Here is a 17,505-nt window from a genome sequence, read left to right as displayed (position 1 = left end):
TATACTCTTTTACACTTATGCTTGAATGACAGCGAACCATAGGGGAACAACAGAGAAACAATAGGGGAGAGCACATTTTGCACATTTATCATGCCAAAGCAAGCAAGCGTGGGTACAAGGGCATAACGTCTGCGGTGATACTGGTAATGCTGGAGCGTAGCCTGCTTTGTCGTCAGCTTTGCGTAGCGTGCACATCCGTGTTCGTGTACTTGTTCTCATGCGAACAGGACACCCTGATCATGCTTTTTACTCGTGATGAGCTATGCCCTGGCTACGTGCTTGATTATGAGGGGGGTTACAACACAAGTGATGTGTAGGTTGGGCTAAGTGAGGATTTTCAGAATATATCTTCTTTGCAGTGTCCAAGATATGTGGATCTTTAAACAGATAGCAAAATGCCTGCTCTGAAGGGAGTGTTTCAGCTTATGCCAGTTATGATATTGAATTTATCAGTTCGATCTGAAGCGGGATCAGAGAAACACAGGAGGGCTCTTGGCCAGTGTGACATGTTAAACTGTCATTTATTTACACCTGAAGCCCAATTCTGGCCCTAGTCTCCAGACAATCCCAAGTTAATTGAAGCCCAGTCACCTTCTGTTTCTGTACCTTTTCTGTTTTTCTCAAGATCCGTACTTAAAGCTCTTTTTGTTTGTCTATTTTTGTAAAATGTTTAATTTTCAGCTGTATCTTCAGAATTCTCTGAATATGACGATCAATGCGTGACAGTCCGTGCTGCAGTCCCTGAAGAAGAGCGGGTCCCAGGATCTGAAATAAATTTTGTAAGTTGTAGAGATGGGTCAGGAGGCAAAATAGGGGATATGAATGGTTGTTGCTCTTTGCCCCCAGAGCATCTTTTACTGGGATGTTGACCAAAAAGGATGTTTTGTGGTCCAAATCAAAAGGCATTGCGGGATGGGGAAGGCTACCCACTCTGGGCCTTTCACGGTGGATGGCTCATTTTTCCCATCTGTGTCTTGCCTTCCCCACTACAAATAAAGACCCTTCTGGGGCAAAACTGAGGGAGTCTCACCCTTGCATGTCTTCCACAGAAAGAAGAGTTTCTCCTCTTTACAGTTTATGCTGCTATGGATTACTAATTTTCCTGTAGTAGTTAATGTAACCAAGCAGTGTGGCTAAATTACCACAGTTTACATTACTTTTAAATGGGGAGAAACAGCCATTTTTCCCTATTCAGTTTTTTCCTGAGAGAGAACAACAGGGGTGGGCCCCCTCTGTGGAATGCCCTTCCCTGGAAGCCCCTTCTGTTACCATTATAAGCATTTAGATGGCAATTTAAGAACTTCATTTTATAGCTAGCATTTAATCTTTGATCTACTGCTCTGGTTATTAATTTCACTGCTGGCTTCTGGTGATTGTTAATAATGATTTAGTTATCCTGATATTACTTAGTGGTTTTGTTGTAGTGTGTATGTTCATTTGTGTATTTTGTTGGTTTAGTTTCACAACTGTAAACTTTTGCCTGTTGGACAGTACAGAAATGTAACAAGGAAGGAGTCTGAGCACCTGTAAAGCTTGCCTTTTCTGTGACAATCCTGTTTCCCCAATTCTTTCCAAAGCCTCTCTCTGAAATGCTAGCAATTTTGACCAAGCAGCGGAAACCTAAATATTTAAATGACATCCAACTCTCTTCTTCCTTTCCCTCAATTATAATGGTTGTTGGTGAGGTGATATTGGACTACGGAGCCCATTAGTCTGAACCAGAAGGGCTGATGGGAGCTGCAGTTTGACAACATGGCAAAGTTTATGTTGCTTCCATCTGTACTTTGGGCAACTTCACCTTTTAAGCTACCAAAGTATTGCTATATGAATAGGCACCTGCTGGGGACTGAGAGGGAAGTTGAACTAGGAACAAAGAAATAATTCGGAAGCTCACTTCAGTGTTTCTGTTCTAGATTCATAAAGGTTTTGAAGAGTCTGTTCAGCTTTGTGAAACTCTTGCTGAAGAAAGGGTATGTGCATTCAATATTCTTCAGGGAATGTGATCTAAAGTGAGGATTACGCTCCTTAATCTCCTTCCCTTTCTTGTCTAGGCCATGGCTGTTAGTGAACAGCAAGCCACAAGGGCACAACTAGAACGTCTGCAGTTGGAAAAGGAACAGCTGGTTTGTGAGCTTAGGGAACTCAAAGAGAAAATGTCAACATATGAGTTTGTGGCTCTTGAAAAAGAGACTGCAAAAGAGCAGGAGGTAAGGAGAGGGTGTTTTGTGTGTGCATGCATGAAAACACATCACCATTCAGTTCTACTACTTCCACTGTGGCTGGCAAAACCATTACCACAGTAGCAAAACATAAACTGTTTAATTTCTATATCACTCAATAGCAGAAGCTGTGTAGGCACTTCATGATAGTTTCTCAAAATACAATAAAGACTCAAATACTCTGTATTTAAAAAGCAAAAGCTGTAAAATGACTCTGAAAGAGTAACAGAACAAACCAGAGTGGCTGCCCATAATCCTCCAAACTCAGGGATTACCAGTATCCAGTGGAGGCTAGAAGGAACACACGGGTTTCAGCCATCCTCCATCACTGAGGCCAGGCTCTGCTTTGAGGAAGATGGGATGGGCAACTGATGTACCAGCCTTAGCTGCTGAAAGGAGTTCTTTGCAGCAGATCAGCTGTGCCTCCACTGACAACAATAGGTTTAATAAGGTGATCACATGCTTCAACCTTCCACTCCAGATGTGTTAAACTGCAACTTTCATGATTCCCAGTCAGCCACTGGGATGGTGGGAAAAGTGATGCAAAGATCCTCCTGGAATCTGGCTCTTAGCTCACTGGACTTCTTTCCCACAGTCAGCCCTGACCTAGGAAGTGAACTGAGCCAAGACCAAGTCTAGGAACACTTTAGAATGCTAGCAGACCCCAGTGAGTGCACAGTTAATCATCTGGGAAGCACATAGGCAAAGCCCTCAGGTCACATGGGCGGAAGCAGAACTCTGCTTGCGCAGCACACCCAGGCATCATGTGTGCAAACTGGCACCACTAGGTATACCTGAGCAGCTGTGATGGGGAATATGCAACAGTTGGACTTGCTTCCTGCTGGATGCCTGTGTGAATGCTTGGTGCAAATTAGAGCTCGGGCAGACAGAAAACAGGCTGGAGTTTGAAGAGCTGAGCTGAGAAGATCTGACAGATTCCTTGGAACTGAATTCCTCACGCATTGTCAGGTGGGAGTTGTAGTTGAACATATTAGAGGGAGCCAGGTTGGTGAAAGGTGGTCTAGGGAGACCCTGTTTTGGGTTTCTTCCACCTTCTGAAGTACAGCATGTGGGATACAATATCCTCTGGTGGTGTACAGTCAATGGAGAACCTTGTCAAGATGTCCACCTGGCCCCATCACCCTTGCCCTTCAGCAAGCAATGATGATTATCTTCTATTTCAGCAGACATCTAAAGATTTTATGAACACATTTTATACCTCATACCTTCCATACAAAGAACCTTCAAAGTGGCTTAGCACCATGACATTAAAACAATGATTCAGCCATTAAAAAATCTGGCCAGAATTTTAAATCTTTCCTGCACAGTATTTTTGTGTTCTACCACATTGACTCTCTTTTCAGAAAAGCAACATTAAAGTGTTGAAAATACCTAATAGCACATCCAAACTGTGAGCCTGGCCTCATTCACGAGCGAAATCCATGTTTCAGTTTTCCTGATATTTCGCTCTTGCTAAGTCTTACTAAAGTCCTCCCATTGTGAGCATTTTGCATCTGGTCTTCAAGCTTTTGTTGTTCCTACCTGTGATGAATGTATTTAAAGGAAATTATCCTTAAAATATCTTGCAAAGAATTGAGTGGTTGCAAAATTTATTTAGTCCTAACTACTCTGCTTTGGCCCTGTCCACAGATGAAATATGGCTCATGAGATCTAAAGTCACATAATAGGGCAATCTTGATTAATATAAGCCTATGTCTAGTTAGGACCTGGAAAGAAGCACTATCAGGGAACCTATGGTTCCTTGAATTGCGTTATGGAAGGTAATTGGGAAGCCAATGCTTCAGGGTTTCCACAACTTATACATACTTGAGAGAATATGCAAAAACTCTTGTGAGCAGCATTTGTTGTATATTCACATTGTTCCCTACTCTTCTGAAGGTCTGAAAAGTAATAACCCAATGTTGAGATTTAATTTTTCTAGGACCTTTTACAGTGTAAGAGGATAATCACACTGCAGTATCAACTTATTTAAAATTCACCAGTTCTGAAGGGCAACTTTAATGCAAAGCCTGCTTATGTTTGTGGTGGGTAATAGCTGCTAAACAGTGCCTTCTAACTTGCCTGTGCAATTTTGCTTCGATTGCTCCACAGATGCAACTAACACATGAAATTTCCAGCTTAAAGGCTATAATTACAAATGCTGAAGTTTACAATCAGGATCTTCAGGTGAGCTGGTGGTGGTTAGAGGTGGTGGTTGGCAGCCTTGCATGCAGTTGGTACAGGCTAACATGGATATCTATCTCTAACTGATCTCTAGTGCCTGGGCTGGTTCTACCAGTGTCATGCAGCCGTACATGGCTCTTAATATATCAGTAAGCTGGAAATTTAAAAAAAAGAACCTTAATCTATTTCATCCTGCACTTGTTATGTTCTTTGCCTATGCTTTTTAGGAGGAAATAAACACAAAAGCTGAGCTGATCAAAAAACAAGAGAAGGAGATTGAGATGCTGGAAAATCAGGTCAATGAGTTGAAGATGGAAAATGAGAAAGCAGATCTTTCCTTCTCAATAGTAAGCTCCAATTATTGTTTGGAAGTTCACTCAGCTAATGGTTATGTATTGGTGTTTTAGCACCATTACTCACAATGAGATTGAACTTGAATCAGTTGCCTCAATCTCAAGGGGACAATCCAGCCTACTTGGAGGACCAAATCAAGTGCCCCAGATAAGCATCTCCCTTCCCCCAGCCTCAAATCATTTGGCAGTTTCTTAGTGCTTGTGCTGTTTGTGCACATTCTGAAAGGTTGAAATGCTTCTAATGCAACAAGAGCATTATGATTGCTGTATTTATAGATTTTGCTGTGAGCCATCCAGAGAAGAAAGTGATTAGACGGGCTAGAAATATCCCAAATAAATGATAAAATATAACTTTTTAGGCTGAGCCCTGCTTTGACTGGAATGCCACTCTAGAATGTGGCTTCTAGCTGAAAGAGTATCTGTACCCCTGAGTCTTAGAAAATGCTGTATCATCCCCTAGAGAAGGTCCATGGGTGTGACATACAAGTGGGCACTGGCAAAGCCTGCCAGCCCTTTGAACTTTTCCCTAGTGAGTGTGGAGTGCGTAAAATAATTAGCAGTGGGCAGTAGTGCATTTTTGGGGGAAAGTGCATGGTTTCATGATACATGAACCTGGTTTTTAATCCTCTGCCCCCCAGCTTAAAGTCTGTTGTTGGAATCTGGCTCCCATCATCCCCAGCCAGCATAGCTAGTTGACAGAAGTGGAAGGAATTATTGTATTATCATCCAACATAATGACCACCCATCGTCCAGTTGGTAAACCTGTACAGGTTGAGGGAATCTGTAGATGTGTAGCCTCCAGATGCTAATGATGCTGGACTAAAACTCCCATCAGCGTGGCCAGGGATGATGGGGGTTATAATCCAGTAACATTTAGAGGGCCCCATCCCTCCTGTTCAAATTGCCATGATCACAGCCTGGAACAGCCCAGACAATTCTGTGTGTGGTTATCTTGGAAATGAAACTTAGTCTAGGACAGTGGTGGCGAACCTATGGCACGTGTGCCACAGCGGGCACACAGAGCGCTCTGCTGGCACACGCACCAAGTCACCCCAGTATCACCCCAGCAGCCGAGCATTGGATAACAGCGCATATAGGGGCCAGGCACGTGCTCGGAAAGGAGTAGGGGCGCCAGGCGATGACGTCATGAGCCACAACTCATTAGCTGCCACTTGTCCAAGCTTTCACATGGCCAGTGAATGTGCTGCCAAGGATATATACAGTGGTACCTTGGCTCACGAACTTAATCTGTTCCAGGACTCTGGTCGTGACCCAAATTGGTCATAAGCCAAGTTAAATTTCCCCATAAGGTTCAATGTAAATAAGGTTAATCTGTTCTGTAACCATTTTTTAAATCAGAAAAATGTGAAGCAAAGTGACGACAACAAAGATCGCAGCCGTCTCCCCCCTCCCCAACCCCAAGCAGGCCATCTCCCCGCCGCCGCCCCCAGCACAACCGTGATTGCGCCTGTCACCCCTGCACACACCTGTCATCCCGGCTCGCTGGGGAGGGGGAGAGACAGGCGCGAACACGGGCGCACTGGGGGGGGAGAAACAGGCGCAAATGCGGGTGTGCTGGGGGGGTCAAGACGGGCACAATCGTTCTGGGGGTGGAGATGGCTGAGATCGCGATTGCACTTGTGCAGGAAAGACAGGTGCGATTGCGGCCATCTCCCCCCTCCCCCACCCCAAGCACAAGCGCAACCATCTCCCCGCCCCCCAGCATGACCGAAATTGATCCTGTCATCCCTGCACGCACCCGTCATCCCAACGCACTTGGGGTGGGGAGGAGAGACAAGCGTGATCGCAGGCGCACTGGGGGAGGGAGGGATGGGCGCAAACGGTGTGCTGAGGGTGGGGAGAAGGCCGCGATCGCAGTTCCATTTGTGCAAAGAAGGCGTGCCTGATCAGAGGTGCGCTCCTGCAGGAAAGACAGGCAGAATTTCGGCCATCTGCCCCGCGGCTCTGCTTTGCTGCTCCCGTCTTTCCTGCAGCAACGCGCCTCTGATCACCCACACCTTCCCTGCACAAACGGAACTGCAATTGTGGCCATCTCCCCACTGGGGGGGGAGGGGAGATGGCTGCATCTTGGTCGCCACCCAAAGTGGTGTTTGCAACCCAAGTCAAAGTTTTTCAGAAATTTTTGTTTGTGACCCAACTTGTTCGTGAATCAAGGCGTTCGTGCGCCAAGGTACCACTCTATATATTTGCTTGGACTGGCTGTGAGGTGTTTTTTCTAAAGCAAAACCTCAGTTTTCAGGTTTTATTGCAGTGTTGGCACTTTGCGATAAATAAGTGGGTTTTGGGTTGCAGTTTGGGCACTCGGTCTCTAAAAGGTTCACTATCACTTGTCTAGGAGATCCATGGATTGTTCTACAAGATTAGGTCAGAGGCTTGCAATATTCACAGAAGCGTAATTAGCTATTCATCCTTCATTTCCTGGAGTTCTTATAGGTAAATCTACCATGCTGTCCTTGTCATTCTTGCAGCAAACCTCAAATAAAGGCCTGAATGAAATGCAGCAAATGAAACAATCTCTCAGGGATGCTGAAACAATAGCTCTGGATGCTAAGAAGGAATCTTCATTCCTCAGGAGTGAAAACCTTGCACTAAAAGAGAAAGTGGTAAGTTTAATTTTTAGTGGCCCTTAATGGATGCGCACGGAGCAGTTCTGAGTACTGCTGTACCTGCTTGCTTTGTATTCGGAGAACAACCCTGAGAAGCCCACAACTTGGGAAGAAGTGGGGGTTTAGTCCTCTTCAGAGAATGGCAGGTAAAATTTGTCTAAACAGATATCACTTTTGTGGATGTCTATGGCAAGCAGACATATATAAAATATAAGCAGGCAGTTTGGGGACACTGGTTTAGGATCTTCTCTGGTGAATTATGCTGGTTTTCTGGTGAGAGCTCTGGGGTGGAGTTACCTGGAACATGAGCTGGAGGATGGTCTTTCACTCATGTCTTGCACCTGTGCGTCTCGCACAGCTGGCTGGCCGGCCAGTGTGTAATGGAATGCCAGACTAGATGCACCCTTGGCCTGATCCAGCAAAGTTGTCTTCTGTTCTTAATGGTGCTAATACAAGCTTGAAGAGAATGGTATCACTGTATCATCTGTTTTCACACAAGCTCCTGTCTACTGCACATTGTTCTAACATGTTAAATGGACAGGGTAACCATAAGTTAATCTGTTCTCATATAGAGCCAGCTGTCAGATACTTACAGCCAAATGGAAAAAGAGGTTGAGTGTTATAGAAGCCAGTTAGAAGCTGGAAAAATCACGTACAAGAAAATGCAATCAGACCTGCAAAAGGAACTGCAGTACTACTTCCAGGAAAATTCAAAGCTGATGTCACTCTTGGAGGGTAAAGCTCCAAAAGGTACTGGTACAAATATCTCCTTTCTCTATATTAGAGCAGCACTTGGTAGCAGTTGTGGGTAAATTAACCCAGGATTTGTGAAGACATGATCAAAGATTATGTCATACAGTTGTAGACCAATGGGTTGCTTAGGGGCTGAACAAGGCATCAGTTAAGCTGCTTACAGGAACCAGAAGGGTGGGGCTCATCCTTCTGGTTTCTGCCACGCAGGATCATTCATGGGTTAAACCGCAATCCACCACCAAGACATGAGACCCAGATCAGAAGTGCCTGCTCAGTCTGATAATTGAGGAATGCTATTCTTCCACCACTAGAATGCAACTCCTGAGTTTTCCTGAAATTGAATTTGGCTCTTGGCCTCTGAGAGGTTCAATGCCTTTACCTTGGAGGCTCTGTGCTTCAGTGTGAAAATCCCTAGAGGAGAAATCTGGCTTTCAGTAGCTGCATGGAATTATCAAAATGGAGACAACATTTTACTCTGGCTCCTTAGGAAATGTACACATGGTTAGAGAATTAGAGGTCATGGAGGTAGAAAGTGTCAGAGGTTTTAAAGGATGGCTCAGGAAGGAAGACAAGTAGGCAGACAGTTGTATGCTGTGCCCCTTGATTGTAAAGAATTAAGTTTCAGTGATGGAGAAAAGGGGGTAGCCCTGTTGAGGTAGTTCATTTGATAGGAACCACACTATAAACTGGTGGAAAGGGCACGTACCTTAATGGGGCATTTTGTGCCAGCAGATACATATGAAGGCTTACATATAAATGCTCAATTTTATCCACTGAAGGCTTAAACTTTTTTCCTTAGACTTGTTGTCCTGTATGGAATTGGAAAGAAAAAATGAGGATTTTAAGAATGAACTTAATAAAACTCTGGAAGAAAATGCAGCTTTAAGAAAAGAAGTAGCTGCATTATCAGAAGCTGCCACAGGACATGACCTTGAAAGCTTCCAGAAAGAGGTAAAAATATAATCTTGGTAATCGGAAGCTGTTTTTCATGTTGTGGATTTCTGCAATGGGCCCCCTGGCTTGAAATTCCCCATGCCTAATCTGATCCTAGCTGTTATGGCGGCCGCAGCTGCTGCTGATTATTATTATTTTGGTGGCTTTCGCACGTTTTCCCTATTCTACAATCCATCTAAAGGCTTTAAGCAAAATAAGACAATATTTTTTACACATTGACTTGCACCCTTTTATTGCTTCAGCCCTGCTCACTACCGAACTGCCTTCCCCATGAGCATCCCTGAAGTTAACATAACCCACAATCTGAAAGAGGTTTGACATCCCTGTTCTAGAAGATGTCTCATTTTCTGAAATAAATGCTTGCTTTTTGAGATGTAATTAATGTCATCAGCTTTCTCTGCTGGTTTGAAAAACAGCTAGTACAGAATGTTTGAATTGGAAAATAGCACTTACAGATGTAGGAAGCAGCTCTGGTACTGCACATTCCATTAAAATGGTGATTGCTTGTATCACCCAGTAATGTCCTCCTATACTGCCATTCATGTTTAGAACATTCTGCTCTTTTTCCTGGGTGACATCCAAATACCAAGGCAATCATTTTTGGTGCTCAAAGGTGCCAAAAATGAAGTATCCAATATTTGTGAGAAGGAAAGGGAGGCTGGTAGTGATTTATTTAAACTGGGTAGACTTGTGATCAAACAACCTGCTGTTCAACTTTTGCTGGGGCAGTTACTGTTTTCTCAACTGAGTGTCCATTTCAGGGTTGTTTCCAGGTCTGAATAAGATACTGCTGTGTAAGTTTCTGCTCTAAGACAGCTTCCCCCACTCAGGGCCTTCCAGATTGCGGACTACAACTCCCGGTACCCTGGGGATGATGAGAGTTGTGGTCTGACACATCTGCAGGGCTTGAGTGTAGGGAAGAATGCGCTAAGGATTTTTGTTTGTTTGTGGAGAAGATTGGAGCCACAGTCCAATGAACAGTAAAGATACTTGGTTTTTCACTTCACTTCTAGTGCACAGCAGATAAAACAAGTCTGAAAAGCTAAACCCATATTCTTTCTTCAGCTGAAATGCACCTTATAAATTGTACCTGAGATGATCACTTTCTCACACCTATGCTCTTTTTAAATATGGATCATTTGTACATGTGACAGATACTTGAAAAATCGGAGATGATTGCATCACTGACCTCAGAACGAGACAGCTTGCTTTCTCAAATAGCTGAGAAGGAGAGAGTGCTCTGCGAAGTGAATGATGCACTAAAATCCAAAGAGGATCTTACAAATGTTGAAGCAATAAGGGAAAACATGATAACTTTTCAGGAGCTGAAGTACCAGAATAACAAACAGGGTCAGAAATCCTTGATTGCAGAAGAGGAAAGCAAACAGGTGGAAGGCCAAGTAGATGTTCAGTCAGATGAAAATCTCAAGCTAAATGTAAGCATCAGTGAAATGACCCAAGAGGTGAGTCCTTTATTCTCTGTGGCTGTTTTTAATACAGCAGCTGATGGTGTGGAGCCCCTTGAAGGTTAGTTTTACTGCAAATGGTTCTTCATGCTAATCAAGGGTTCATTCTGGGAATGTTCCCTAGTACAGCCCCCATGCTCATGGCTACTTATATTGAGGCCAGGCCTGACATTTAAGTAAGTGCTTATAAAGAGGGCACAGCAGCCACTGCCTAGCCATTCTCAGCTGAGCAGGTAGATACAGAATTTAACGCTTGAGCAGTTGCTCAAGACTAGGGTGTTGATCGTTTGAATGGTACCTGAGGACTTTTGAACCACATCAGGGTCCAACTGCAGACAGCAGTTTTGAACCACAGGCTCAATCTGGCCATCCAGGGGTCCAAATCCACCTCAACCTGAACCACCCATAGTCTAGCAGTCTTAAACCAACATGAAAGGGTAAGATCTCTGCGATGAGCTTGGAGATTACTCAAAAGCACCATCTGCCTGCCCATGTCCCCGCATCCCACTCACTGCATCCCAGCATCATGTTTGTGGGAGGTGTGCTGGTGCCTCCAGGGAGGGGAGAGACAGCTGAATAGGAGCTATGCTGTTCCAGGTCTGCCCTCTCGGTAGAGCCCTGAAGACCCGGCCTCCTCCTGCTGTGTTGTGGTGCAGGGCAAATGCTGAGGTGGGGTTGTGTTGACTGTGTTTTCTTAGGCAATCTGCACTAGTGTGTATGGGGCTTTGAGTGGGGGAGTTAGTTGTATTTCATTATGTAACATTACAAATATTATTGTATTAAGCAACTTTGTTTTTGGATCACTCTGCTGTTAATTCTGTATTTGATTTTGTATTTGCTTATGAGTATAGTACTATATTTATATTTTGTATTTTTGCTATTGTAAATCTTTGTTTATTTTATTTTGTATCTTGTCTTTGCTGCAAGCTGCACAGAGAGCCTTATGGTCTATAGGGGATCATCCAAATGTAATAAATCAATTACTCTTGCTTAGTGAGACAGGACAAAAGCAAAGCCCCTTGCTTCCTGCCTCTTCAGTGGTGACTCTGCCCTTCTAGAGTGGAATATGTTTGATTAGCTGCTCCTGGGTTAACTTTTGGTCCTACTTCATCTGCATTTGGCCCTGTCCACCCTGGAATGCACTTCCCACCCACAGGAGCTTCTTCAGTTGAAGCTGAATTTGACCCTCAGTCAAAGAGTTTTGATACTCCTTGGGTTAGAGGAATTAGTCTTCTCTCCACCCTTGCTTCCTGGAATGAGATTCCAGAACAACATGAAGCTCAAGAAAATCCATTATTATTGATCAGGAAATTGTCTTCCCTCAGAAATTTTTCGGAAAACTACTTTTCACCTATTTCCTTCCCACAAAAATGTTCTGCTGGAATAGCATGAAACTGTGTGATTTCATTTATGTGCCTATTTCTTTGTGCAAAACTGTCTTTGGTTCAAAGCAAGTACATTTTCAGGCCTATAAAATACTTGAAACCCACTCTGCCAAAGCCATTTATTTATGGGATTTAGATCCTACTTTTTTTCCTTCTCTTGAGGAATCTAAGGTGGCTTACCCAGCCCTCTTCACCAGAATCCTGTAAGGCAGATGAGGCTGAGAGTGAGTGGCTGGCTCACAGTCATCCAGTTAGCTTCATAGTCAAGTGGGAACTTGAACCCACATCTTCCAAGTCCCAGTCCAACTACTGCACCACACTGGAACTTGTGGCTTCTGAAGCCCCACAAAAAATTCATTGAACCCCTAGTTGTACTGACATAAGGTTTTGAGTTGTTTACTTTAAAGTAAGCCATGAGTCCCTGATCATTGAGTACAGGTGATTTGTTTGTTTCCCAGCTGCTTTCCATGCAAAATAGCCCCATAACCTGCCTCCCTGCCCCAGTTGTGAAAAGAAGCCAGTGGAGGATTTCTTTAACTATTGCACTAGGGTTGGGATGGGGGACTTGTTAGTGAAGGATGTGGCTGAGCAAGCAAGGTTTAAACAGCCCCTGCCCCTATAAAATGGGGTGGCCCCACCCAGAAGAGAAGAGCTGCACTCTTCATAATTACTATACTCCCTGCCTTGACCCTGAATTCTGTACTTCCCCAGCAGAATTCCTTGTGTTACAGTTCAGTGGGTAATATAATATTCAAACATTGTATAACTTAGCTGGAGATGCATATTCATCTGCCAGTGGTCTAGGAACACAGTTTGTAGGAGAAAATGGGAGTCCTTATGGTTCACGAGCAGGTCATTTCTAGGACTACATAAAAACCCTGGGGATGATGAGATTTTGAAACTTGATATTTCTAAGTTAGTTTTAAAAATATGAGTAAAATAACATTTATTTGCTCATTTTCCCATTAATTGAAGCTTTCCAGCAAGATGGAAGAACAGCAAGAGAAGCTTCTCAGTCTGAATGAACAACTTGGCGAAGCCCACCAGAAGCTGAGCAAAATGGAACAGCTCAATGAGCAGCTGAAGGCCTGGGAGGCTAAAATTGAGGCCGGGGAGACAGAGAAGTTAGTGCTAGCTCAGAGACTTGAAGAAAGTGAGGAAAAAGTAAGGATGCTGATCCAGGAGCAAGAGAAGCTTTTCAGTCTGAATGAACAACTTGGCGAAGCCCACCAGAAGCTGAGCAAAATGGAGCAGCTCAACGAGCAGCTGAAGGCCTGGGAGGCTAAAACTGAGGCCAGGGAGACAGAGAAGTTAGCGCTAGTTCAGAGACTTGAAGAAAGTGAAGAAGCAGTAAGAGTGCTGACCCTGGAAAGAGATGACCTGAAGCAGAAGCAGGAGGCTCTTGAGCAGGAGAGAGATCAGATCAAGGAAGATATCCAAGAGACTGTGTCAATGGTAAGCCAAACCAGGCAGCAAAAGCTAAAGAGTGGCAAAGTTGTGAGCATGGCAGAAAATTTCATAGTGCTACTGCACCAAAGCAGTATGTTAGCTGTAACATAGGCATTCATATTTTTGCTCTCTCTCTTGCCCTCAAAACAGAACATTGAAGCACAGGAAGAACTGAGAAATGCTCATGAGTCTCTGAAGCAATACCAGAATCATATTAAAGAACTGGAAGCAACAGTGGCAGAGAGAGACTCGCAGATTTCAGATGTTAAAGAAACTCTGAGGATTACTGTAGATCAACAGAAGCAGCAGGTGAGATAAGTATAGTAGACACATTTGGCAAAGGAAATTTTGGGGTTGTCTCCTTTAGGCTGCCTCAGACCAATAAGCCAACTGAAATTATCAAGGGGCTGGAGCAGCTCTCCTATGAGGAAAGATTACAGTAGCAGAGATTGTTTAGCTTAGAAAAAGGCAAGTTAGGGGAGAAATGACAGGGGTGTGCAGAATTATGCATGGCATGAAAAACATGGGGAATGAGTGACTGTTCTCTTTCTCATATTAGAACCCAAGGTCATCCCATGGAGTTGCAGAGTGGGAGATTCAGGACAGAGAAAAGGACAGATTAATTCACATGAGATGTCATTATCTTGGCACCAGGCTGGAGGGATTAGACAAATTTCTGGAGGATATAGCTATGAATGACACAGTACTGTTGATTATGTTATTCCCAGTATTGAAGAGCATGGCCAGGAGGGTACTCTTGTACTCATGCCCTGCTTATGGAATCCTATAAGCATCTGGACTGAACAATGCTGGACCAGATGCACTGTTGATCTGACCAACATCAGGCCTTTCCTTATGTCCCTCAATTGCTGCCCTCCAGACCTGCCATAATTGCCAGCCAATCCCTGACCATTGGCCAGCATAACCAGGGCTGATGGGCATTGTAATCCAAATCATCTGGAGCACACAAGATTAGGGAACACTACTGCTAGAGCAAGGGTAGGGAACCTGTGACCTTCAGCAAGTTGTGGGTTGAACTTCCATCAGTCCCCAGGCAATGTGATCAGGGAGAGCAGGAATTGTGGGAGGGAAATGTATTAGTAGTGCTGGGCATCCTGCTCCATTGAAGCAAAGCAGGGCATCACTGCTTGGGACAGGTTGCAATGCATCATAGAACAAAACATTCCTTAGGCCAGTCTCTTTGTGCTTGCTGGGAATTATGGGAGTTGAAGTCAAACCTCTGGGAGGGCAACAAATTGGGGAAGGCTGCTCTAGAAATTGTGATTTTTTTATCTTTGAGCACTTTCCATTTATTTCTCTGAAATGTTCTCATCACTTTATATTCTATTTTCTGCAGGTATCAAAGTTGCAAGAAGAGCTGGAACATGTCAGTGTGGAACAAAATCAAACCAAGGTAGATGCAAGAGAGTCCATGGAAGAAAAAAACAAGCTCCTGTTAATGAAGGAACAAATTACATCTCTTGAGCAAGAGAAGATGATGCTCCAGCAACAACTGGAAACCCTAAAAGAGGAGAAGATTCGGTGCTTGGAACACCATCAAATGGTAACTTCTTACTACTTGTACAGAGGGAAGTTTTAGTACATAATGAGTTTTAGTCTGTCTTTGTGAGAAAGTGATCAACTGATTTGTCCTTTGATATTGATTTAAATGCATGTGAACAAGTCATTCATTGTGTTTTTGAGAAGGAATTAAAGGAGGTGCATGGTTTGTTTCTTGAGTTTTAAATCAATGACTTGGTAACAGAAGAGGTTAAAGAAACTTGTCACATTTTTAAGTTAGAATATTGATGCTTAGGATATGTTGCTTGATACCTCCCCCATTTCCTTTTTTTAAATATAGTTTTCTGCTACATCTCAAGACCAGCAAACAGAGAATACAAGAACCTATATGGAAGAACAAGCCTTGGGTATACTTAGTGAAATGGAACAATTGAAGGAACAGTTAAAAGCCAGCAAGACTAGACTTGAAGCAGAGATGGTAGACAAGGCAGCTCTAGCTCAAAAGCTTCAACAGAATGAAGAAGCAATGAGGGCTCTCCTACAGGAAACAGATGGTCTGAGGGAAAGACAGAATACCCTACAAATGGAGAAGGATCAGTTCAACAAAGAGATGCAAATGACCCAGGCAATGGTAAAATGGGGTTCATTTTTAACTGCTCAAGTTCTGTATATTTTTTTATTTTGCATGACTACCAAAAAAGTAGCATATCAACCACCCCTCCTTCCCCGGCCCTTCTGATTCTTTGGTCTGTGTTCCAGCCAGGAACATAAAAACCTAGCACTGACAAGCAATCTTAAGTTGTCCGCACTTGCATTTGTCACTGTGTCTATCATGTGTATTGTTGGATGGATGCTAATTTTTTTCCTTATTAAAAGCTGTCTCTTAAGATGAAAGAGCTGCAAGACAAGGAGACGGAGCTGGAGGAGTTGCTGAGAATGAAGGAACAGCTTTGCGAAGCCCAGCACAAACTGGAGGAAGAACTGAAGGCTAAAGAATCAAAACTAGCAGCTGAAAAGGCAGAGAAGCTGGAAATGGCCCAGAGACTTGGTGACAGTGAAGAAGAGAGGAAAGCCGTAATCCAGGAAAGGGATACCCTGAAGCAGAAGTGGGAAGCTCTTCAGACTGAGATGGAGACTCTCAAAGGACTAGAGGAAGAAACTGCCTTAAAGGTAAGCAGGGCAGGTCTGGCTGCCTGAGTCAGAGCAGCAAATTATGCTTTTTCCCTGCAAGTCAAGGCGCTGGGTATTTTCCACCTTTTATTTTCCAGTTCTTTTAATATAGTTATAATAATGTTTTAATATAATGTTTTAAGGGTTAACTTCTTATAATTGCTGTGTTGTTGTCCTGTTACGATGTTTTATGGCTTTATCATTATTTAAGGTGATTATCTATTGATTGCTTATGTAATTTTAGTAATTGTTAACCACCCAGAGAGCTTGGGAGCTATGGGGTGGTATAGAAATGTAATAAATAATAAATTGTGACCACACAGAGAGAGAAAGCAGAGATGGTTGAGAAGCTCCACAAGACTACAGAGAACCTCAGATCTGTAACCAAAGAAAAAGAGAACCTAGAAACTTCATTGCTGACTCTTCAGGATGAGAAGAATAACATGATCCAGTCTATCCACCGTCTAAGCGAGACTGTAGAGAAGACTGTTGCTGCTGTAAGAATCTAATATATATAACCTCTATCATGGATAGGGGGCTTCTTTCACCTAAATTCAGTTTTAGAAAACATCTTGGGGAGAACATTTGTGAGGGTAAAAACATCAGTTTAATTTAAAGCTTTTTCTGCTAATAACTATGTACTAGGAAACACATTTCTATCTTTTTAGAATTGGGTGGGTGGTGACTGCTCAAATGCAGGGAAGTGGGTAGGGTACCTGGAAGGCAGTGTAGCTTCTGGAGAACCCCAGAAAGCTGGAACCCCTTTCTCCACCCATACTCTAAATATACATTTTGTATTATAACTAATATAAACTGTATTGGCTGCTTAACCGTGTGTGTGTTTTTGTTTTTTGTTTAGAATTTGGAACTGCAAGAACAACTCCGACATGCTACTCATTCTCTTAAAGAATACACTGAAAAGGTAGAAGAAATGAAACAGCAAATCAAAGATAAGGATTCTTGGATTTCAAAAGTGCAGGAGACACTCAAGCAAAAGGTAAGAAAATACTTAGCATTTAAAGAACACTTCAGTATGCAAACTGTTCCACCTTCATTCTCTGTATGCTTTATATAAAAGAAAGCTCACAGCAGGAGAGTCATTTAAGAATAATTCCCCTCTGAGTGTTTTATTTCATGATTATTACCTTTTTTTGGTCTGGCTGTTGGAAATGCAACTGAAGTGCTAAGTAACATTCTGTGTTGTGTTTCCCGTTAGTGACCTCACTCCTATTATTTCTTTAAGGATGAAAATACTAAAGCAGAAATGGAAAAGTTGCTAGTACAAGTGAAATATCTTGAAGAGCAAATTGAAATACAGAAGGGCTTTGTGGCTGAAAAGGAGCAGTTATTTGAGCACTTGAAAGGAAAACATAGAGAAGAAACTGAACAACTAAGAAAAGAGGTAAGAAAATTACTATAATATG

The 17,505-nt window shown here is 43.1% G+C and overlaps 1 protein-coding gene across 1 annotated transcript in view; it reads left to right on the top strand.

The window, feature by feature from the left end:
- The window catches only part of CENPE (centromere protein E), a 50,312-nt gene that overhangs the window by 12,549 nt on the left and 20,258 nt on the right, over window positions 1–17,505 (top strand). Inside the window, 17 exon segments of the mRNA XM_044428500.1 lie at window positions 682–779; window positions 1,914–1,970; window positions 2,052–2,207; window positions 4,332–4,406; window positions 4,631–4,754; window positions 7,262–7,380; window positions 7,956–8,133; window positions 8,936–9,087; window positions 10,245–10,553; window positions 12,917–13,396; window positions 13,541–13,699; window positions 14,748–14,954; window positions 15,252–15,542; window positions 15,788–16,081; window positions 16,405–16,578; window positions 16,941–17,078; window positions 17,325–17,483. Coding sequence (XP_044284435.1) covers window positions 682–779; window positions 1,914–1,970; window positions 2,052–2,207; window positions 4,332–4,406; window positions 4,631–4,754; window positions 7,262–7,380; window positions 7,956–8,133; window positions 8,936–9,087; window positions 10,245–10,553; window positions 12,917–13,396; window positions 13,541–13,699; window positions 14,748–14,954; window positions 15,252–15,542; window positions 15,788–16,081; window positions 16,405–16,578; window positions 16,941–17,078; window positions 17,325–17,483 — 3,170 coding nt within the window.

This window comes from Varanus komodoensis, unplaced genomic scaffold (assembly GCF_004798865.1).
Source record: "Varanus komodoensis strain SLA01 unplaced genomic scaffold, ASM479886v1 scaffold2, whole genome shotgun sequence".
Taxonomy (NCBI): Eukaryota; Metazoa; Chordata; class Lepidosauria; order Squamata; family Varanidae; genus Varanus; species Varanus komodoensis.
The sequence above is the reverse complement of the archived record's forward strand: the minus strand, read 5'-3'. Positions and strand labels throughout refer to the sequence as shown.